Below are 23,596 nucleotides of genomic sequence, written 5' to 3'. Positions count from 1 at the left end.
TGCTGTGACAGTTAAATATATGTGAAGGTATTGCAGTTCACTAGCATTCTATTTATGTACCTTAGGCTATATAGTGTGTGTATATTTTTTTATATATATACACACACTCTCACTATATAGAGCTAATATAGTACATTAGGTTTTATATATGCACATATACACGTACTATATACAGTAGTATGCATAGTACTGTACCACCATGTATATAGTATATACTACATCTAGTACTATATGTGTATAGTATATATGAGCATATATAAAACCTAGTATGCTATATTTGTACAATACTTCCTCTGATCAGCCACTTAACTGTTCTCCCAGTCCATTTTTTGTCTTGTGGACAAATGTTGGTGGGTGTAGTTATGTAAATAATTGTTTAATACAAGCAGGTTGAGTCCACATCTTTCACATGCCTTGAAAGATCTTTCTGGCTTTTCTGGGTTTGGGGTTTTTTTGTGTGGAGTTGAAGCTGTACCCTGCAACCATGTAATTGACTGTCAGTATCAAAGCTTTCACTGCTAAGTAAAGATAGGTATGTGGTCCTTGACTGATTTTGGGGCCTGCATCCAGCTCCCCTAGTTACAAACACACCCATGTGGCATGGGAGCTCTTGGAAGACTGCTTGCATTGAAGGTACCCTGGGCAGCGTGAGTGAAGTGTGGAGGGAGAGGGTAGCTCCGCTCCACGGGCGCTGACGCGTGGTGCTTGGCCAGAGCCTGCTCTGCCAGCCCCGTGTCTGACTCAATTTCTTAAAGCATAGTGAACTTAAGCTATGGCTACCTCAGTCAGTTACAAGAAATCACTATTACCAAAACAATGCTTAATTAAAAAAAAAATTTATTTCACACTTCTATACAAATATCCACAGGTAATTTCTAATCATGAACTGATGTAGCATTGCTAGCTGGTATAAAAAAGTTTGAGATGAAAGTATACCAGTGACATGACTTATTTTTCAAGAACTTTCAGTTTAACACTGCTAAGACATTCATGTTGTTAGGTGAGGGCCACAATCTGCTTTTAAATCCAAGGCTATTTGTCAAGCTTCTTAGCCTCCAATTAGCCCGGCTTCTGATGCTGCTGAGACTTTCAGCAAATACGCTAGAATTTGAAAAGCTCAAAAACTTGGTAACGGCTACATACATGTGTAAATGTTCATAGAATCAGGGTCACAACATACTGAGATTACTTAGAGGAAGGAAGAAGAGTCTATTAAATTAATGCATTTTCTATAATGATAGCTTTTTAGGTGACCACACCTTCCAAAAAGGTATATTCAAAGTTAGTAGTAAAATAAGACACTTGACAGCTGCCTTCCTAGCAGGTTTTTACCCTATGAGGGGAAAAAGTACCAAGAGGCTTTTGCATAGTTCAAATTACTAGCAATTAATGTGCATACTTGAGTAGAATTTTGTTTCACATGGGATAAACAATTGTGAATTTAAATCTTCGTTCTTAAATAGTACCAAAGCTTTACAACATGGGTAAAAAAAGTAAACTCTTTAAATATTTGTATCAGTTATGTTACAATAACTAGATTACTGATAAACACAACATTGTGGTTCTACTTTTACCAACATTCAGGTATTCAAGACGATTCAGTAGTCTCAACGTGGATCAGCTCAGATCCCTGCAGTTACGGTAAGTTGGGCGTTTACAGCCTCCTTCAAGTGCTATATAACAGTTGCAGTAGTCAATGCCTTTTGCCAAACAGGAAGTCCTTCTGAAGCTGGAAAGCAGTTTCCAGAGAACCCCTCACTTCTTGCAGTAAGTATAAAACTGTGTCTAAAACCCCTACTTCTGCTTGGTGTCCAAATCGTTAAATAGTCTGAAGTAATATACAAATCATGTTACAAGACCTGACAATTCCTATTACATAAAGTTACAAGTCTCAAGAAAAGAAAGCCCCCATACACATCACTGGAATAAATATTTACATTTTTAGAAAGCATTGGCACCTTCAGTGATTTATTAAAATGCAGTGAAAGCCTCAGGTCTCACAATCTGAAGTTCAACAACACAGTGGATTTGAAGGTTCAGTTAAGTCTTTGGCCTAACAGTTAGTCAGAGACAATGATTTATAACAAAAATAAATACAAAAATGACTAAAATGTATATATACAAAAAGTACATCTAATATTCAAGCTTCTCTTTTAAAAAAACTGTGTATATTTGTTGTGAGCAAGAATCACACAATCTTAAAAAAAAAAAAAGAGCAACATGACCTATTGCACATGTAATTTAAGATGATGCTTTTTGTTAAGCCCTAACTACTGCAGCAGGCAAAATTTATGACTAGGTTTGCAGGTCTTCGGATTATACTTGAACTAATGTTAAGGCCACTGTGTGCTTGGAATGGACTGCACGTTGATGGAAGGATGGAGAACCTGTCTTGACCTTACCCAGGCATTCCTTGCATACCGAGGAGGGAGGTTAGGATGACAGGAAAAGGTCTGCGGTAGTGGTTTTGCATATTTTGCAGAAAAGACCCCAAATCAACACAGTATCTTCTAAAGCGTGAGTTAGATTTGAAGGGGGAAAAGAGGCAGTCTGGAAATTAAATAATGCAAATAAAAGTCTGTTGAAGCAATTTTAACTGTGCAAACAAAAGCCTCAATGTAAGTAGTAATATCTACAATCAAATGGTGAATGTCCGTAGCGTTCATAGGTCTAACTCCATCAGTATTCCATTAATGAAAACCTTAACGTCTGTCTGAACTGGGTGGATGAAAATAATTTTTCCCTAAGAATAACTTTCATTTTCATCCCATTTTGTGAACCACTGTTTTGTCTCAAGATCTCTGCACTTCCCATCTTTGATCTGTCGCTCTTCTTTTCGAATTCTTACAGCGTGATATCGGGGGACACTGTCTTCGTACCTGGAACGCTGGAAGAACCCGCACTGGGGCAGAGAAGAAAAAGAACGGTTTACATTTAAGTTGTTGCCAAGGTACTACAATTATAGCGGCAATAAATCAACAAATTCTTCCTTTGCACAGACATACAGGTAAGAAAATTGAAAACAAAAATATGCTACATTTTTTGCCTACATATGTAGCTATAAAAATGTGGGCCCGCAGGTCTACATTAGTTGTTCCAGCAGCAGTTGAAGACAAATAGCATAGTCTGACAATCCAGTAATCTAGTAACTTTAAAACATTCCCTCCGCTATCTTTCTAAATTTGTTTTACAAGTGTTTTAAGTCGTCTTCTAAAGCTGTTTATTCATATAATGAGAGAATTTAAAGCTACATAAAGAAGTAGATATAGTTCAGGAAAGCTTGCTGCTTCTGAATCAAAGGTAGGTGTGTACCTTCCTGTACGGTGATGTGATTTACATTTAAAAACCTATAGAAAGATTTCCAGGGCCTTCAGAAAAAGTTAACTAGGGCCTTGTTTTTCAAAGAACCATCTCAACTACAGTCACCTGAGCTAACTACCCATATGCAGTATGAGGACACAAAGTCTGGCTTAGTTTGCCATAGGATAAAAACCAGGCATAACTTGTAAGTTTTGTAATGTGCCACAACGCAAGTCTCCCCAGATGAACTCTAGTACAGCTTATGTGCGCCCTGCAATTTTTTATTCAAAGCCACTGTGAAAATTGATTTTTAACTATTGAGGAATGGACTGAAATTAATTTTCAAAACAAAATGGAGTTACAAGGATGATGATTGATAGACACTTGACTTTACATGCTTATGGGTCACTGATGTCAAGATGAAGGTTAAGAGACATTGTGCCATCCAGCTGCCATTAGATACTGCCAGAAAAAAAAAAGACTAAAGGGGCAAGGGTTTGTATTTGGGGTGGTGGGTTTTTTGGTTTTGTCTGTTTTTTTAAAAAAATAGTATTAGAACTTACATGGAACTGATTTTTAAAAAAAATTACATCCAGGCATAGACCAAATCTTTAGCCATCTCTTAGTCAAGATTTCATTAAACACTGTTTTGACATATTTTACTTAAGAATTCCTCCCCACCCCCTGATCCCAAGCATCACTTATTAATACAATGTACATGCATGTAATGTCTTAAGTTAAATAAAGGTTGCTAGAAGCATGAATCATCAAGCAAGTAGTTTCAGCAGAGGAAAGTTATGTTGTTCCTAGAAAAGTATACCTTAGAATTAAAAGAAAACAGATTTTTCCACAGCAATTAAATTCTCATTACGAAAACCCCTTTCATTATAAGCAGCATGTATCTTTTAGCATGCACTAAAGGTTAGTAGAGCAAAGTTTATCTGTCATCCATGTAGTCTCAGCTTTAAATCTTAACTCCGCAGTGTTGACTACCATCTCTCAAGTTTAAAAAACTTACTTGTACTGTTAAAACATAAATAAAAAGACTAAAAACCATTGCAACAGATCAAGATGTTTTTTAAAGAAATAAACAGGAAGCTTTCTAGACCGAGGTAAACACCTTTGTGTGTGTTCACGTGCACCCAAAGCTGAACATCTATCAACAGAACGAGCAAGCAAGTACAGTAGTTTGAAATCCAGAAGTTAATAGAACGTATGCAGTAAAAGCTTCGTAGTTAGCCACCGCAACCACAGCATGTGCCATAGCTAAAAATTAAAAAATGTCATCAATTACCAATTATGGAAGTAGATCAATACTATGCATCAGAAGTAAGCCTCTCTTTATCAGATGGCTGAGCATGGATCTCAGCCTTGTGATATGTGGCATCGTAATGATCTTTCTTATTTCTCTTGAAGAAACCACACTACAAGGAAGCAAGGTATTTAGTCAATTTTTGTGGACTGGAGAAGTCAAACCTATTAAAACTGACTTAATTTAACTCTGAACTGTCCTCCCATTATCCCTTCACAGGCCTGAAAAAAAAAAAAAAAAAAATCACAAGAACTCAGCTGTTTCTAGATTTGAGAACTTCTTGGACTAACTCAATCTGCAAAATAATAGAATAACCCAAGGTAAAGATTATTATTTTAAACGCATTTTGATAAATTTGTAATGCATCTGGTTTGGGTTGGTTTTCTTTTTTTAAGAAAAGCTACTATAAAGTATGCCCACAGCAACTAAAGCTGGCTGTGAAGAGCAGAAAGTCTGTACAGAAACCTGTTTGTGGGCTAGTGCACAGCATAGACAAAAACAGAGGGTAGAACAAAAACGAGTACTGCTTTGACCTGTACAGCACAGGCATTTGTCTTAAAACCAGTCGCGTAACTGTCTTTGAAATACCACATGCCGTCCTGTGAAGGACAAACGGTGTCTGTCATCAAAAGAAACATTTTATCCTGTGTGCACGTGTGAAAATGTGTGTAAGTAAATGTGCACTAGTAGTTATAGCCTGACAGTCCATCCAGAGTATTAATTCTTCAGGAAGAACTGAAGCAGGTGCTGGGTATTTATTAGAAAATAGGGAGTTCGGAACCATCCTGTGAGAAGTAACCTGCGGCAAATAGTAGCTCCTCAGCAAAGACAATTGCTGCAGTTTCTCCAGAAGAATGTAAATGACATAGGAAATTCTTCTTCACCTCTGCTTTCTTAATAAGCTTCTGCTGCCCATAACAGCAAATACTGGCTGTGTATGCCTGTAAAAATGACGACTAAAAGGACTGCCCTCTTGTACTTGGAACCACAATTAGTTGTAAAAACACCAAAGGTGGTTAGAAAAATAGGTACTTGATTTTCTTGTTGTGCAAACTGTTAACCTTTCGTTATACACACTTACTCCTTTAGGTTTCTTAAGATAAAAAGCCAATACTACAGCAATTCACCACCACACTTGGCTATAGACTGTTTCTGTACCTTTTGGTTATTTTCACCTGCTGTCAGTTTAATGGTAGTTCTAACGTTATGAGAACAAAGGCCTGCTAAAACATTTGTAGGTTGTTCACATGAAGTTTTACCCCTAATGGCAGAAGCCCCAATTACCTGTATCCATCCATATCAAAGTAACTATGGTCTCTGAAGCTTTGTCTCAAGTTTTGCCCAGAGCTTAAAATACTTCCCTTTTGAGGATGTGGAAACAGAAAAATTTTGTAACAAGTCTTCCCACATAACCAAATGTTGCAAAACTGAGAAACTGATAAAGGTAATGTACAGTTTGGGCAGTTTTGCTCTATTTTGAGTCCCAAATACATACCAAAATACTTAATCATTTGCTTAATTAGGTTGCTGTCTTGTCAGTTGTAGACCAGGAAATGTAAAATAACCAGATTTAATAAAAACTCACCTTCCACAGTAAGAATACCAACAGTGCAAGCATCAGTATTCCAGCAAAAATAGCCACCGAGATGATCCACCACGGTACTCCTGTATAAAGTGCTACTGGTTTAGCAGGAAAGACAGTAACACGCACCTAAAGGAGAGAAGGAGGTGAAGATGGGAAGAGCATTTCAAAAGCATCCATGTTTAATAGAAAGCTGCAGTTTGTCTTATCTGTTCTCTAACATGATGTCTTTACTCTCTCATCTACAAAATCGTTTTGGAGAAAAAGTTCCTACTGGTATCATTCCAATACAGTAGTGAATTTTTCCAACCCCATTAAAAGGTAAAACCGATCAATAATTCAGTTATCAGTAACTCAGTTAAAAAGCTAAACTTTTGGCTACTTTCGTTTTAAAATGGTTGGGGGGGGGCGGTGTGTGGTGGTGTTTGTCAGTTTTTGAGGTAAGCTGGAAACATCACAACCGTAACACATGATTAGCATGAAATGTTGAACCTACCTGAGCAACTTCATTTGTGAGTTTAACATTCTTAGCTGCAGCAGGAACACTGATTGAAGCCCTAACGAGAATGTCCAGGTAGTTCATTTTTGAGTATTCCTGTTCCAAAATAGAACACAGACATTAGACACAGAACAGGAGAGAATTCTGACCTTCCAAAAATGGCAGGGAAGAGGACTCACTTCTAGGAAAGTACTGTTCCACAGCCTGGAACGCAGAACAATAGACGCCTTGCTGTCTAAACCCTTCAGGGGACATCTTATGTCCACACAGTGTGCATTCACGTTGCAGTCCTGCAATTACAAATTTTTACATGTAAATAAAAACACATCCTCACAAATTGTTTAACCCCCCCCCCTAATGAAAAATTGGATTATATACATCGTATTTATGGGCAACAACTAAAATCTGTTTGTACTGACAGCAACAGGAAAATACAATGAAGGTACCGTTACCTTTTATTTTAATGTAGGTAACTATGCAGATACTCTTTCCTATTTCTCTCTCATCAGTAGATAGTCTAAATGGTCGAATTTTAAAAGCATCGATATGTGGATTTAAGATAAAAACAAAGCAAAGAGATACTTTCTTTCACCAAACTGCCAAACTCAGAAGAGCCCTCTTGTGAGTGCAGCGGGGAGCTATCTGACAAAACTATAATTGGTGCAGTATGCTTACCAAGGTCTTGTATTTTCTTTCTGAGAATAAAGAAAATGCCTTGCTGTCTGTAATCTGCTTCTCTGCAACCTCACGTTTCCTTCTTGAGTTATGGGATTCCTAAAAAAAAAAAAAAAAAAAAAAAGGTAAGAAGAGTTTTAGTAGTTTATCCTAAGTACCTCTTAATTCTGAACCCATACAAGCAGAGAAACAAAGATTTCAGTGAATGTTTTCTTGTTCCAAGATGAGTATGAGTGACATCATTATAAATCCCTACTTACCAACATTTCTTGCTGATAGTAGAGTCAGGACAATTACTAGAATTTGAGATTACCTAAGGAAAGGTCAAATGACTACTTTCTTTAATAGGTCAAGGGGGTTTTAGATTTATAAAGCTTTCAATGCTGTTTCCATTTTTGTTCTATATAAGGGTATTAATGTTACTACGCTGAAAGAATAAGATTGTGCTAAGGTCAGCAGATGCATTTTCTTTAACTGTATACCAATTACACTCACTGAAAGTGGTTTAACTAATGCAGTGATGTGACAAGGGGCTTATGTTAATGGTGAAAATTAAAACTCCTCCCAAATGATCTTAAGATTATAGGAAAAAAATACGAAAATGAAAGCTCGGGGTTTAGCAAAAAAGTCTTGCTAGATAGGCACAATGAAGGGCTACAAATCTCTCGCTTGAGAAATACTTTTTACCATATTTGTTGTAAATAAGTAAATTGAAGTGCAAGCCCTTTCTCTTTAAAAAATTACACTGCATTCCCCCAGGCTGGGGAGATGTTTACTGTCATTTATTGTTTTCTATGTAAGAACTTAATCAGATACCAAGAATGCTGATGAAACGTGTTAAAGCAAACAGCAATTTCATCTGTGAGAGCATGTGACAACAGTGCCCATTGCAAAAACTGTCACCACAACATAGCATCATCTATCCTTTAGCACGTTATCCTCCTTAGCCATTATGAAGTCTCCTACAAAGCTTAACCCTTGATACATGGTTCACCTATTGTGCTTGCAAGCTGCTTAAGACCAAAAAAAGTACTTCTGGAGGCAAGTTCTTACACCCTGCTATCACGTGCTGCGGTGCTTTCATGTTGTACTAATCCAGGAACAGAAGACAGTAACGTACCACAACATGCAAACTATTGATTTCTTCCTCGGGTTGACAAGAGACTCTTTCCAAGCCTTTGGAATCTATGCTCATCAAATAAAGCAGCCATTTGCCATTACTAATTTCTTTCGGCCATTGGATGTCCAGAGAAGCGGTACCAAATGTTTTCAGGGGTCTGCCCAAGTTAGTTACCTGTTAAAACAAACATTCTTTCAACTGTGAAATACTTTTAAAAGGAATTTTCCTCTCGATCAAGTGTTACTGACTTGGGCAAGTTTTAAGCATGCAGCTAACAGGAAATTTAAAAGCAGATGAAAGCCTGTCGAAACAAAAGTATAAAGACAAAGCATATACTGAAACTGGCAAACTTGGATAGGAAGTAAATACAGAGTTTAAACATACAAGGATTAAAATTCCCTAACATGAACTCTAAGTGGTTGATTTTTAGAAACCTATCTTCATGTGAAACAACGCCAATTGAGAGTTAACAAATCATTCAGTTACATAACTGAAGCAAATTGCAAGTTCATGTGGAACTCTGACACAGAAAGATAACCAGCTCTTGCTCTCCAAAGTCTGGAAGTTGTTCCCCAACCTGTTTTTTGCTTTCTTAGTGTTACTGTTCACAATAGCAAGTTCTGTAACATATTCTAACTGCTTCTACTTCAACACACGCCTGCAGGCAAGAAGGGAGTAAAGGATTGACAGGGATGGACTTTAATCCTGACAAACTACTATGTACAAAGGCAGCAGGGCTTGCATTAATGATGTAGAAGTAGCAATGCTTTTGCTGATAAATAGAGATTTTACAGAACCAAAATCATCTCTCTCAGCCTTCTCCTTAACTTATGAATTAGGCAGAAGACCAAAGAGTGAACAGACCCACACGTTCAGAGTGCCTCCCACAGTGTCTTGTGCCTGCTCAATCCCGCAGGCAGTAAGTACACGTGCGTGCTGTCTGCTTCCATCAGCTAACACCTGGGTTAAGTTGTGTTCCCTGCCTGCAAGGGGTTTTATGCCATACAACTGAATGTGCATGAACTGCTCTGAAAAACAAGTGTACAGACAGCCTCAGGCCGCTTCCTTCCCAAAACATGATCATAAACCATCAAGGCCTAAAGAAGCTCTAGTCTGCAGTCAGGCTGCACGTTCTGATCAGGAAGTCAGGATCTTGGGACAAGAAAAGCCAATTTTAAATCCAGCAACTTCTCCAAGTATTCCTATGCATGAAGAGAGAGCCTGTTCATTTGATTAAAAGCAGCTGTTGGCATTAATCGAAATTACTCACTCTGAATTCGTACTCTATGAGGTTTCCGATATCATCTTCAGATTTCATAGCGCTCTCACCAACGATGTTGCCTCCAAAATATACCTGAGAAGGCTTAGCAACTCTGTTCAGGTGGGGAAGGAGAACAACCAGATTTTAATGAAGTCTGTAGCAAAACTGTCACCCCCAGCCCCCTCCACTTGTTATGCTATCAACACTTACCCAGTGAGTGATAAAAGCAATTCAAGAACCACTTTAGCACTAGCCGTAATTGGAGTCGAATCAACTTGAGTGCTTGTTCTACAATGAAAAGAAAACAATGCTGTTTATTTTACAAATTCAGCAGTTTTCACTTTACTATTAAGTTGCTTTTGTGAATCAAACAAATTAATTCACAATGTCTACAACTGTATATAAAAGCATAGCGCACATGCACACACATGAAGAAAACTCACGTTTCCAATTTCAGATTAATGTCCAAGTCTGTTGTATCAACATTAACTTTAGTGGTACTCAAGATCAGATAAAAGGTTACCTAGACAAGAAAGGACATCCATGAAATAAATAAACATTTTATAAAATATATTAATATATGCAGTATTACAGAAATACACCATCAAGTTCTAGAGTTAAAAACACAGATTCAAAACAGATTTCCAGTCACGACACACAGAAGCTTTGAATGACTGCAGTCAGGAATCAGATCTTAGGACTTGAGTCAAATAGGCGCAACTTACGTTGGAATTTCTTTTGAAAGGATTTCCAAGTTCACACTCTGCTTGAGAACCATTTTGGTTAGCACCACATGTTAGCTGTTTTTCCTGGTTAAACAGAATACATTTAAAAGTAAAAATATGCTGAAAATATTTAAAAATTTGAGTATCTTTTCTCTTTAAAATACTTACAGGATAACCCCTCATCTCCCTGAATGCAGAATATGTCAGACTGTCTGGAAAAGTTGCAATCAGTTTAGCTTCATATGCATCCTCACCATCTTTTTGTGGATTTTTTGCATCAGATGGATTGTTTGTCACTGTTATTTCCAGGGCAATATCTTTCTGATCTTTCAGAACAAGCACTGGCATGCCATTTTCACTACAGAAACAGAGTATACAGGGTTGTGTGCATTAGGTAAACAAAGGTGTATGGAAGTTTGCTTCTAACTATGGTTTACCCAAATATAATTCCCTCTATTAGGGAAGAATCACTGTAAGACCATAAACACATGAATGGTCGTAGGTTTTTTTCCCCAGACCGGTATTTCCTCTCTGAAAGTGGCCAGCAGTTAACAGGATAGAACAGGCTGATGACACCCCCCAAGTAATCAAGAGTTTGTAGTATTTCTGAACCAGCACTTGCACCTGGCTCACGTACAGTGATGAGCTTTCTCTGAATAGACCCACTGACCTGTGTTTTTCTTGTAAAGTAACACGCTTTTGGCTTCCGAGTCAGATCGCGGCTAAAGGTGACTTGACAGCAAACATACATCCTTCTGCTTGTTTTACACCTCCTTTCTGATTTCACTGGCCCTCCAGGGAGGAGGGATGCAGCAGGGTGTTACGTGCGTGTTACAGTGAAACTTCCTCTGTAACTGCTTATCTTGGGCTACCAGACCACAGTATATCATGTTGTCATACTCGCAATCAAATTTCACCTCAAAAACAGTTAACAGTAGCACACTTGATAAACAACTGCAAGGCTGGTTTAGAATCTCATTTCTCCAGGGTCTAGAAATTTGTTTTTCCTAACTTTTAGCCCACACCTGCACAGCTGTGGCCACTTCGTACCCATTTGACTCTGTACCCCCTTTCCTCTTCTAAAGCTCATCCCCACACCCCCAGCTTCCTCACCCTGTCAGATCAGTACTACACAGGGCTGTGTTTGCCAGACTAACAAACAAAGCTGCTCTATCTCCCCAAATCCTCTCCTGAAAGTTCTTCTAAGCGCTGCTTATTAATTCGAATTTTAGTAGTGCATAAATCAAGGCTTACATAGGTAAATAAGTAAATCTGTCTTCATTTCCTTCTCTAGTGCAGAACCGGTACTGAAGTTTCAGATTGCTGTGACATTTGTTGTCTTCTCCACATCCTTCTTTTAAGAACTCCACCTAAATGAAACCAAAGCACTTTTACTGCCCGCCACATGATGCTAGCATCAAACAAGATTCCTGATGTGCACTGCATAAAGCATTTACAGGGAACTCAAGAGACACTTCCCTGGACAGAGTAAGATTTTAACCTGACCCTTACTTCTTGCCTGTCAATAGAGTTTTTCTTCGTGAAACGCAGCCCTTGATGCTGGTAATTTATAACTTTAAATGTGACTAAAAAGCAGAGTTAGATAATTCTAAGTGAGGGGTACACTTCTAATGAGGAAAAACATCCTTAAGTCTGATTCTTCAGTAAGAGCTGAGGAAATGAGATCTTTACCCAAGATATTCCCTCTCTTTTATGGCACTGCTGCAGAGCTCTAATGCTGTTACAGCATCCTAACCATGGAAGAATTAGACTGTATGTTATTTTGTCATGCGGGACAAGTGTTTACAGCAGGAGACCATGGATTTCCATTTTTAATCAAAAGTACATTTCCTTGTAAACTTGTTGGGGAGAGGACAAAAAAACCTACCAGCTATACCAGGTTCATTTCTGTTGCAAAAGAAACATGGGACCTAGTTCATAACATTTTGTAACAAGTTCATAACAAAATATAAAATATAAGCCAGTAGTTACAAGTCCAGTGCCACCCCAGTTTTTTCCTTTGGTCATAATTTAGCTTTACAGTCTTTAAAATTCAGTGATTTATCAAAGTGCAGATTTATGGGAAAACATAGTATGAAAGGCTTACTTTTGTGGTTTCTGTTTCAGATTCATTTGAATTTAGAATTGGTATAAGATCCGGAAGCGCTCTCTCTTTTCTGCTGGACGGTAAGCTAGACTCCAGGCCAGCAATTTTAACGCTGACTGATATCGGAATGGGCCGTAGCTTATCTTTAATTTTGTCCTGTTAAAGTATTTTAAATGGCATAATTAGTGTACAGCACAGAGAAGAAAAAACAACACAAAGACGAGCTTTTGATACACATTTTAGAACAAGCAGCATTAAAACTATCGCTATATAGAAACCCAGCATTTTCTGAAAACGTGCAAGAACACAAGGAGCCGAGCCCTACTGTCTGTCTTTTTTTCTGGCTTCCCAGTGTGATGATTTCTCTCGCCATTAAGAATTCCTAGGAACAACAGGTGGTAACCGAGGCAAGTGAAATTCACGCTCCGACAGTAAAATAACACACTCTCTCCCTGCTGCAGAAGTTCAAGCTCTTTAATTTGCCGTGGTCAAAAGGAGCCTTGGAGGCTGGCTCATTGCTGCCGAGATGCGGATAGAGGATTTGTTCTGCTCCTGGAGCTATGCCACCTTTAAGGGTCAGTCTGGCAGCCAAGACAGAGAGCGCATACCAAGCTCTATTGTCCTGCTCATTCATCCCCTCCCAAACCTGTGGGCTAAAATTCTTTTCCTAGCCAGTCACACTGTTAAATTCTGTAACAATTACTTCTGCTGGAAACAGCGCTCCATTTTGGGAGTTCATTCCCTCTCTGTTCTAAATTTGTTCAGCTCTGTTGACCTCCAGAGCATGCTGCACTAGCTACAACTTTTATTCATACTTTGTAAGAAAGGCAACAGGAGGAAGCAGCAGGTGTGCAGAGAATAGTAAGGCACTACTTAACTATGGTGGTTGTCTAGTTTTGACTAGTTTTATATTGCACGTAACTTTTAAGTTATATACAAATGTACCATGAGGCTGGGGGGGAAAAAAAAAAGCATGCTTTTGTTTTAAATGGATCTAAATGAAGTAAAAATAAAATACTCTATCTTACCTGCAGTACAAGCTTGGTTGTCACACACTCTTGTGAGTTCTGCCCCCTTAGGGTTGTACTTGCAGTAAACTGATCAGACAGGTGGTCTTTAAACCGTACCCTAGACGGCAGGCCTAACTGCCTCCTCTCGTTTTCTGCTTCAAATGTATAGTTGATCTCTGTATGAAGAAATAAAGTAGGTCACTATAAAAAAGAACCCTTGCCTTATTAAAAAGAACTTCAATTTCTCCAGGTACGGATCTTGCAACATTATTCTAGAAGACCGTTTCAGCCAGTGCTGGGCTTCACAAACTGTTTTCAAGTTATTTACAAAACTTTCTCCATCTGTCAGTTGTCCCTCTCCAGTTGAGCGCCAGGTACCCCGTGCATGTCTCTAAAGGAAACTTCTAAACCAAATCCTTTCATTCCAGGAGTACCCCATTACCTCACCGGCACGCAGAGCTGGCTGGAGGAGCTGTAATTGCTACTGTGGAGCCGGCAGAGGGCTGAGATACAAAACTTTGCAAATACTCTTGACTCTGTCCTTGGATTTCTGTTTTGTCCCAAATAGCACCTAAGCAGCCAGCAGGACTTTGAGGCCAAGGCGCGCTGTGTTAATTGCAACACTGAAAGCAAAAGTGGGACTAGAGCTTCCCAGCTGTATGCTGAGGCATGTTTTTGATAGATGAACTCTGCATCTTTTAATCATTTCTGTAGTCACCAAGCTAATTCAATGTTGCAAGGCTGGGAACAGCGCCCAACCTGCCAGGCCTCGGGAGCACGCAGACGGGCACACGTGAGCCGCCTGAGAGCTGGACGCGCTTGACCTGTTGAAGGACCAGGGCCATATCCCATGGATTTTACAAGAAATTGAGAAACTCAAGACAACACTAGAGGAGAAGGAAGTTTGGGCTTAAAATGCTTCTCGTTTCCTCTCAAAATCCTGCAGTTTTCTGAGGTGTAGTAACAGCAGTGTTGTTACAAGAGAAAAAAACAGGAGCCATGAGAAACTAATACTTCACATTTTTAACTATACTTATGGCCCAGTCTTCCAGGCTCCTATTAATACAAAGGGTTTTTATTTCAGTTACTGATTTCCACAAAACCATTTTCATGAATACAGAACACTTTTATAGGGTAAGTCTCCAATCAGAAATAACGCCTACTAATGATATATAAAACGGGCTTTTAAAACTATTTTCTAAAGCAGCAGTAACCTAGAGAGGCAAAACATTCTTTGGCTGTATAGCAAACATTTGCTCACTGGCAGTTTTATTACCTAGAAAGCTTTGTTTCAGTCTGTCACCCACAGAACTTCCTAACACACCAGCATGACTCTAAATACCTGCTGCTCTGCATACAGAGAGCACAACAGCTGATTGACCTTGGTACTGAGTCACATTTTAAATTTGACAGTCACAGCCTGAGATGAGTCACTATAATTTGTGTGCTGTTCTTCCATGAGACGGTCTAAAGAAAAAACAAAGAACCAACCACTTGACAAACAGATCAAAAATATGTCTCTTCAAAACTTACTTATCCTTGGATTTAAATCACTGGGGTTTGCAGTATATTGAAAACATGCTTCCACATCGATCCTGTAAGAAGTACCAAGAAATTAATATTAACTTTAATAAGGCATGGTCCAACAGACTGAAAAGTTTTCGTAGTCCATTGACTGATTATTATCAGTCTCATGACTGTAGGTTTCATGCCAGAACAGTAATTTGCTGCTTGCTAAACTGAATTAGACAGCAAGAAAACATGATTAATAAGCAATTAGAAAAAGTATTTTCTGGTAGTTGCTCTTGGAATTCTACTCATGAGAAAGCTGTTTCAGTTAAGATATGCGTAAGTGTTAAGTCTTAAGTGGCACAGTGACATTCGTTTTCAAAAATGGCCATGATGACCAGAACATACTCCACACCCTGTCTTTAGCACAGTAGTCGTGTCAGGAAGTCAAAATGGTAATGTGTAGATACATTTGCTTAGCCTGCCCGCCTGTCACATCCCTTCACTTTAACATCATCACTGATGGAACGAATTTTGACAACATAAAGCTCAATACACCAAGGCTTCGATATAATAATTTTTTTTAAATTTACCATATTTCACTAGGGTCCTCAGGGTTCTTTTTCTTTAGATCGATTCTCTCAGGCTGTACTGTAATCCTGCTTCTAATGCTTATCACAGGCCGAGATCTTCATGTGGGAGAAAAACGGGGAATGAAAAGAAGGGGTAAAAAAAGAAGTTTCTGTTAAGATTAATTAAATAATCCCATATGCCCTCCATGCCGGCGCTGATTTGCAACAAAGACACCCCAAGAAACACAGAGTTTGGCTTTGATGACGGTGAGAAACAAAACTACTTAAAGCTAAGCAGAGCAAGTCACAAAAACTGACTACGGTTGTATGAAATGCCTGACAGGGAGCAGGGTACATTAATGTGATGTTGTGGTTGTAATTTTCTACACATACGAAAATCAGAAAATTCCGAGTGATGGTTCCCACCCCAGTGGTAATTCAGCCCCTGGGAACAACTTGTAGGTACTGAAGTTCATTCAGATTAATGTTCCCAACAGCTTTAACGTGGAGCCTGGCTGGCTGTGGGAAACAGTGTTCTCATTTCCTGACTCCTCTGCATGTAGGCTGTAACTGTAATTCAGCCTGACAACCTTTCCTTTCTCTTTCTTTTAGGAAGGGAGAAGACAAGACAGTTCACGTGAACAGATGAATGACCTGATCCCACTTGCTCTGGGAGAAACATCTAAGGGGTGTTTGAAAAGGTCAGTCAGCCACCTCCTCCTCTTCTAGCAAATTTCTTTTAACCCTTTCACTGTTTCTCACCGTAAGGGTTTTCTTTCTCACCTTTGTAAAAGTGCCCTTAGCAACTGACAAAGCTCCTTTTGAGTAAGCAGAACACTTAGTAATCTAACCAGCTTCCATGCCACCTACGCTACTCTCCGCCAGCAACATGAGCTGCTTTTGTTGGCTGCTGTTTCAGTGTATTTCAGAACATTCCAATTACGTACACAGACACTATACACCTTAGAGATGGAACCATCAAGAAACTGTAGGGAAGGTCATTCTGCCTGAAAGGTAGAGTTGTTTTCATCCCCAAAATTGAGTTAACCAGTTTGGGAGTTGCTGCTCCTCCTCCTCCTTTGGGACCTGGCAGCAACCACCAAAGACAACTCGCTGCAGCATTCACAGCTCTGATGAGGAGACGTCCTCTTCCTGCTCCTTATTCCTGATTCAACTTAATAGTACATTGAACTGGGAAAGCAGCAGAGGTCTGGATAGACCGTGACCTCATCCCCAATGAAGGCATGTGCTACAGAAATCCAAAGGATCCCATCTGCAGGGCTTCCTCACAGCTGTTTCGTGGACCCCACTGCAACCTCAGCAAGGCCACATGCCTCACTGCTTTTGGATCCTCGCCTACAAAAGAGGGGTTTGGTTTGGTTCTATCTTCAATAAAGCAGGATTAGATTTATACAACAGCAGCAAACAAGAGGTCTAGCAAATGTAGCAGCTAATTTCTGCTTTCTTAAGGCAAAAGAATTACTTGTGACCCTTAATTCCATCAAAGGACACGGGCAGCCAAGTAAGTTACCGCAGGGCAAAGCCAGGGTACAGACGCACCGCACACATCAGCACTCGCAGTAACTGTCCACATCCACCCTCTCACGCTGTATCGGTAGTAAGGCAGCTGCCCAGTAATAGAGGGGGATAAAGTTAACAAACCAATTCATGGAGGCGGGGGGGGAGGGGTACCCCTCCAGAATTTCCAACTTTTAGAAGAAAAAATACACTCCAGGCCAAACAGCTTTTTGTTGCTTCTAAGCAGTTTGTAAAAAAATTAAACCCAAAACCTTGGTGTAATTACAGTTACAGTTCCATGTGTGATACCTGAACACAGATACAGAATCTGAAAGGGAGCCAACAGCAATATCAGGGTAGGAATTTTTGTCCAGGTCCATGTTTCCAGCAAGAGAGTAACCAAAGAACTTGGTGCCCCTTTTTTCACCGTCAAGAATCTAAAGAGCAAACAGATTGAGGGAATTCAGACATTTAAAAACTGTAAAAGTGAAATAAATAACAAGTGAACAGCACTGTCTTATGGCCTGGGGGGGGGGGAGAAAAAAAAATAGAAAAAAAAGAGACAGAAGGAAATGGGACCCCATGTTGGGGTAAACAACACTGAAGCACCAAGACGATTTGCTTTTCTTCCAAGAAGTTACTTTGCCAGAGCAGTGAGTGCCAGAAATGACTGATTTGCACAGCACTGTTGCCTAGCTTATCTTTATTTATAGGACTAATGCCGTAGAGGCACTTGAAACTGAACAAGTATTCAAGGACGTTATTCTAACAGTATGCTAGAAGTGTCATCGAGTTCCGTTCTCACCTTGCAGACTGAACACAGTGATCCTTGAGAAAAAACAGAATAAAAGCACAAACTTTTTTTATTAAAAAAGAAAGTGAAGTAGTAGTGAAAGAGAAAATGAAGAACTAATTTTCAAATCCCCACATTCCTTTCAAAAACCCGAAACTTAACACATCTACATGCCTTTTTCCTTCTCTACATGTTATTGGTGCCAAAGGACTGCCCCAGAAAGAAAAATGTGGATTAACATCAAGAATTCCTGATCTTTCTGGTGAGTGCAGCCTTGGAAAGGTCCTGTGCCTTTTCTGCAGACCTAGTGCTCCACTGATAGTCATGGAAAGGGAGAGGATGGGTAGCCTTGTCATTCCCGTAGTTCTGCGAAAGACCAATTATACATAATAAAGGTTATTCCATTACCTGCGCTGGTTTTGTATTTATTCCATCCTTGGATCCATGATAAATGTATACTTTGCCAAAACCGTCATATGGAGCCCCTACTGCAATATCTGTTGAAAATAAGTTGCGACATTTAAAATCATTCTTGGTCTTTCCGCAGCGTGCAATCACGGTAAGGGTGAGATGTTCCCACTCTGGCATTAGCAGAAAAAGCCACACACATTTTTATTGTAATCATTTCCCACTCACCTGGGTATCCATCCTGATTAACGTCCCCAATATTTTCAACTGCAAGACCAAACATGGAGTCAGTGGTTCCATTTAAGCGAATTGGTTTTACGCCTTTCCATCGGCCTCGCTGGTTAATGTAGATGTACACAGCACCACCGATATCTCCACTTCTGTCAAAATACTGCGGGGCTCCAACAACAATGTCTTGCCACCTGAAAGGGAAAAAAGCAGCGCTCTTACAGAACTGTGAAAAATAGCTGTGGCGTCAAGGTCAGCGAGCCAGAGAGCTGCTGAACAAAGACCAAAACCCGCGTTAAACCAGTTGAGCAACAATAGTCCCACTGATGCTGATTACATTTCTTTTGTGACACACAAGGATCTTGTAGGGCCTGCTTGGGGTACAGAATTGTTTTGGTTGGAAAAGACCCTTAAGGGCATCAAGTCCAACCACTAACCTAATACTGCCAAGTCCACTGCTAAACCATGTCCCTAAGCGCCACGTCTACATGGCTTTTAATACCTCCAGGGGTGGGGACTCGGCCTCTTCCCTATGTGATTCGTTTCTTCTTTGTTTACACTAATTGTCTAAATTTAAATAAACTCTTTTCTATAATTAGAAATGCAGACGTGTGTCCTGAGTGGTTCTCCGAGATGCTCGCCATTTCCTCCAGCAAAACACAGAAGATGGGATTTGGCATTCCTTGTATTTCTAACGTGAAAAACCAATGCAGAATTAAACCAGATTGGCATCCTTTGTCGTAGGGGCAGCAGGAGATAACCAAGGCCATACCCATCACTGTTGAGATCCACAACAGCAACATCGTAGCCAAAAGAGGAGGCCAGCCCTTCGCCTTCAAACATGTGCTCCAGTGAAAGCGCCCTCTGATTTTTTTCTTTTTTCAGTAAGACAACTGCTCCGCTGTGGTTGGCTCTTGGGGCGCCAGACACAAAAGTCATCTCATCTTGGGAGACAATTCCTTTACCGGAGTCCAAAGAGAAACCTTTAACAGAGAAAGAAAGAAAATATAAGCAAACAAACTAATGGCTTGTATTGTTAATAGGAAAAACAAATTCCCCTACTATATTAAAGTGGTGTACTGAGCAGAAGTTTTCTCTAGAACAGGAAGTACTGGGACACCCTTTTGATTGGTGATGTGATACGCTGATGATACCCTTTTCTGTTTGGACCGGTGAATGCCTGGTTATGAGTCTGCGTGCCTCCATACATTGTACTGAAGTATTTCCCCCAAAACATATTATTTCATTGCTCGCTCAGATCTGCCTTTCACAGACACCAAATACAAGCTCATTTTTAACCATATCAGCTTTGAAATGACCACACCTTACCACTTGAATATAGCTCACATATTACACCTCTGCCAAAATCGTTACGAAAATTCCCAAGTATCAGTCGGTACCATTCTGTTGCAAACATGCAAAACGTTCTGCACAAGCGCAGTGCTGCACACAGATGAGGGGGGATACCGTACTTGAGAATCACCTTACACAGTAATGGTGAAATGGGCAATTTTGATTTAATACAGCCCCACAGGACACATTCAAATGAATTTAGTCTTATGTATCCTTCGTAAAGGTTAACGCCTTTTAAAAAACGAAAAACTGAGTTAAAAGAACGTACTGCACATAGCAACATGCCCAGTACAGGCCGAAATAGAAAATTAGGCTCATTGCAGGGAAGAAAGGCACAGCCAGCAGACAGAAATCTCCCTTCTGAAACACTTCACCACCACTATGACAATTCTCAATTACAGCAATTTGCAATGAGACAGTTTCAGAAAAATTCAGGGAGCCCCATAGTGGGGGGGGCGGGGAGGGCGGGCAGGGCAGGATGAGAGGGTTTGGAGAAACGCATGACAAATCAGTGTTTCTCTGAAGCCACGTTATTTGACAAGCTGCTCTTCATCCAAACCCCTGTTTTCACATGCTTTTCACTTGCAATAATGTGTTTGAGATGAGGGGGGCGGAGGGGAGAGGATCATGTCAAAGGTCTGGAGGTTGTGTTTGACCAGATGCTGCCACCTCAAGTGGTCACAAACCTAAGTAGCTATTCATCATTACATCCACCGGTTTGTCCACCTGTGTGCCGGGGGGCAATGTTTTGTACACAAACTGATCTGGATGAGTATCAGATACAGCTGTCAAAAACAGAAGACCTGTGAACACGAGTGAAAGATTGAAAAGAAAAAAACAGCAGTTAAGCAAAGCAGCTACAACCACGTTTATTTACTGGCTGAAGAGAGGGAACAGCAATGCCAGTGAGCAACGGGCTTGCCTGAAAGCAGTTTTTACCATGACAAATCAAAGGCAGCATTTACACTGAGGAGATAAAATGCAGCTGTTATGAAACTGCAATAAGTCAGTATCGCTCCGGTCACAGCAAGACACCTCCACAGCGCTCCCCACCTCACCAATACTTACTTCCCTAGGGGAGGCTATCGGCCTGTCTCTCTAACGTAAGCTTGTAGAATTCTTCCCCCCCCCCCCCAGTAATTACTGCTGATATTTAATAGAAGTTTATGTTCTGCTTCTTCTGACAGATAGGGGGCTCTAAGCTGGCTCTTCTCTTGACTTGTTTTCACTTTTTACATTAGCAATGCCCTTCCCATCTGTTCAGCTTCCCACCACTCACACGGAAATTCCAGTTTCAAGTTACCACAATCGTATTTGTTGCATATGCCAAAAGCAGCGGCTCGATATACCACAGAAATCTGCACTAGAACAGAAAGGCTCTTTACACCTTACACTCGAGGCCTTTCCACAAAGGCAGCGTAGCCTTTTCTCTGCACCAACGTATCTCACTGGTGTATGGTAACATCCACTGGCCTAAGGACGTAGTTCTGCTTTCACGCATGCACAAAGTGCAAAAGACACCTCCTGCAACACACACATGCTTAAAAGATAAATGCTGCTCATATGATGCTATTTTAAAGGCCTGTAAAAAGGCCACTGGAGTTTTAAAAACTTGAAGAGTAAAAAAATTGCACTCACCTACCAGGAGAGAGAAACTGCAGTCTTAACAGTTACATCCAGAAACTCAGATTTTGATAAACCTTCTGATACCACATGGCAGAGACCTCGTGACTAAGGACTGCAGAGCCACACACCCTGCTTCACACACCCTACATCAGAGCCATTGGAATCACTCCCTGAAAATCTGTACGTCCTCCTCACAGCTCTTTAATCCCCCATTACATTTAGCAGCTCTTCTGGGTACCTCAGCAGAGCGTCACCTTACACTTAAAGCAGAGGGAGATCTGAATTAGCCAGAACGGATAACATGTTACAGGGTCCACAAATGAAGAATTTTCTGCTCCCATTTCATATCATTGCACCAGACTGGGATCGCAAATGTTTAAGAAGCCTAAAGAGATTTACCATATACACTTCATCCTACCTAAGTAACTGTTAGCTGGAACAGGAACTAGATTCTTATCTTGGCGGCTCTCGTCACCAACTTCGTAAGGCCCATCATCAAAGATACCCAGATCATAAAATGTCTGATTCTTTTGCTCTGCACGAACCACCCCTGAGGAAATGAAATGATAAAATAAAAACAAATGAATGGTAAGGGAGAAAAACAACAGACACGTGGTTCCCAACCAACATTGATTACGATGAATGAGATAGTGACCGCTGTTTAAATGGGACAAACGCAGAACAGTGCACAGGGTGAAAGTGTTTTCCGAAGGCAATGAATTTCTAAGTTCCTTCTGTGCACCAGACTCTTACGCTGCTGTACAGAGAGGCCATGCGATGATCTGGAAAACATGGGATACTAAGAAAATTCTCAACAAAAACATGGGGCCAACTTGGTCAGGAGCCACCCTCATCCCACAGTTCTTAACCTCATAAAGCCTCTCTTAAAAGGGAGGCAAGTACACAGGGATATAAAAAGAAAAAAATCACTGTTCAGCTCTGACAAACACCGGTGATATACTTAGAAAACATTATTTAAGGGGAAAAGCACTATTGTTTGATAAAACGTGTGCGTGCCTTTTATTAACAGGCTTATTTAACATTTTGGCAAGCACAAACACGTTTTTCCATGATACAAAGGAGTACTCTTATGACTCATATACTGCCATAGCACTTCTCTGCAATTAAAGTAAAACAGCATCTGAACTCAATCTGCTGTTTCAGCTTGGTCAGATTTTGTTGACAGATACATGGAAGATTAAGTTTTCACTAAAGTACACCTTGTGCCAGAGCTTAACTCAAAGATTTTGCACGGCTCATCTAGCAGGCACAGGTGTACGAGGGGAAAAAATGTAATGGCTCGAGGATCAGATGTTCTAAAGAGGGAAGTATTTACAGCTGTTGCTGTAATGAAGTGCAACGGGAAAAAACGCTTTAAGGAAAAGAGACAGAGCTGGCTATTTAGATGCTTCTCAACATAAACCAACAGAGAAAGTCTATGGGGTTTTCCCTGTAAGTTTCAGAATATCTCCTAGATGACATAGAGTACTTGGCTCTTAGTCAGATTATCCATCGAATTTTACATGGATATCCACAGATTTAGATACGAACACATGTAGTATTGCTCTGTTCAATCATCTTCCTGCAGTCCTCCAGTGTTTCATCTGGGAAGGACTTTCCACAGAATTCACAAAGAATACAGCAGAGAATATTGCAGGATAAACGAGGCATTCAGTATAGCTACCTAACATTTGCTCAAATGCAGGAAGAAAGGTTGGTCAAATAACTTTAAAGTAATTTAGTAATTTGTTCCACTATGGAAGTCTCAAAGCAGGCACTCAATCCCACAGTAAGATTAAGACCAATAAGGGAAAAATTTGCTGTACATATGTGCAAAGTTCCATATTCCATTCATAAGTACTCCCTACTTTAAAGATATTTAAAGGCACTTCAGTAAGTACTTTTGATACAGAAGCACAGCATTTTGTGAAAACAGGGTAAAACATTAGAACCCCATTATCCCCCCCCCCCCAAAAAAAACCCACAAAAAAAAACTTT

The 23,596-nt window shown here is 40.0% G+C and overlaps 1 protein-coding gene and 1 long non-coding RNA gene across 3 annotated transcripts in view; one reads left to right on the top strand and one right to left on the bottom strand.

Moving 5' to 3' along the window:
* The first annotated feature begins 1,581 nt into the window (after positions 1-1,581).
* On the top strand, positions 1,582-16,532 carry LOC118452502. The gene is made up of 5 exons (XR_004842279.1): positions 1,582-1,641; positions 2,851-3,007; positions 11,769-11,962; positions 12,602-12,661; positions 16,285-16,532. It is a non-coding gene; the product is annotated as an uncharacterized LOC118452502 (long non-coding RNA).
* Positions 1,636-23,596, bottom strand: part of ITGA6 (integrin subunit alpha 6) — a 25,049-nt gene continuing 3,088 nt past the window's right edge. The window contains exons 4-25 of one of the 2 annotated variants that reach the window (XM_009640780.2): positions 22,017-22,148; positions 19,392-19,602; positions 18,620-18,813; positions 18,392-18,480; positions 17,500-17,627; positions 15,694-15,789; positions 15,125-15,186; positions 13,610-13,767; positions 12,582-12,737; positions 11,729-11,844; positions 10,643-10,832; positions 10,475-10,558; positions 10,193-10,272; positions 9,960-10,037; positions 9,759-9,861; positions 8,489-8,662; positions 7,369-7,467; positions 6,873-6,983; positions 6,691-6,789; positions 6,198-6,323; positions 4,595-4,724; positions 2,815-2,902 (exon numbers count right to left, since the gene is read on the bottom strand). In XM_009640780.2, coding sequence (XP_009639075.1) covers positions 4,617-4,724; positions 6,198-6,323; positions 6,691-6,789; positions 6,873-6,983; positions 7,369-7,467; positions 8,489-8,662; positions 9,759-9,861; positions 9,960-10,037; positions 10,193-10,272; positions 10,475-10,558; positions 10,643-10,832; positions 11,729-11,844; positions 12,582-12,737; positions 13,610-13,767; positions 15,125-15,186; positions 15,694-15,789; positions 17,500-17,627; positions 18,392-18,480; positions 18,620-18,813; positions 19,392-19,602; positions 22,017-22,148 — 2,594 coding nt within the window. In that variant the 3' untranslated portion in view covers positions 2,815-2,902; positions 4,595-4,616. Of the gene's footprint in view, positions 2,903-4,594; positions 4,725-6,197; positions 6,324-6,690; positions 6,790-6,872; positions 6,984-7,368; positions 7,468-8,488; positions 8,663-9,758; positions 9,862-9,959; positions 10,038-10,192; positions 10,273-10,474; positions 10,559-10,642; positions 10,833-11,728; positions 11,845-12,581; positions 12,738-13,609; positions 13,768-15,124; positions 15,187-15,693; positions 15,790-17,499; positions 17,628-18,391; positions 18,481-18,619; positions 18,814-19,391; positions 19,603-22,016; positions 22,149-23,596 lie in introns of both variants that reach the window. The other variant, XM_035896221.1, reaches the window with a different exon arrangement.

Source organism: Egretta garzetta, unplaced genomic scaffold (assembly GCF_000687185.1).
Source record: "Egretta garzetta isolate BGI_Z169 unplaced genomic scaffold, ASM68718v1 scaffold16, whole genome shotgun sequence".
In the NCBI taxonomy this organism is placed as follows: domain Eukaryota; kingdom Metazoa; phylum Chordata; class Aves; order Pelecaniformes; family Ardeidae; genus Egretta; species Egretta garzetta.
This window is presented reverse-complemented; position numbering and strand designations above follow the sequence as displayed.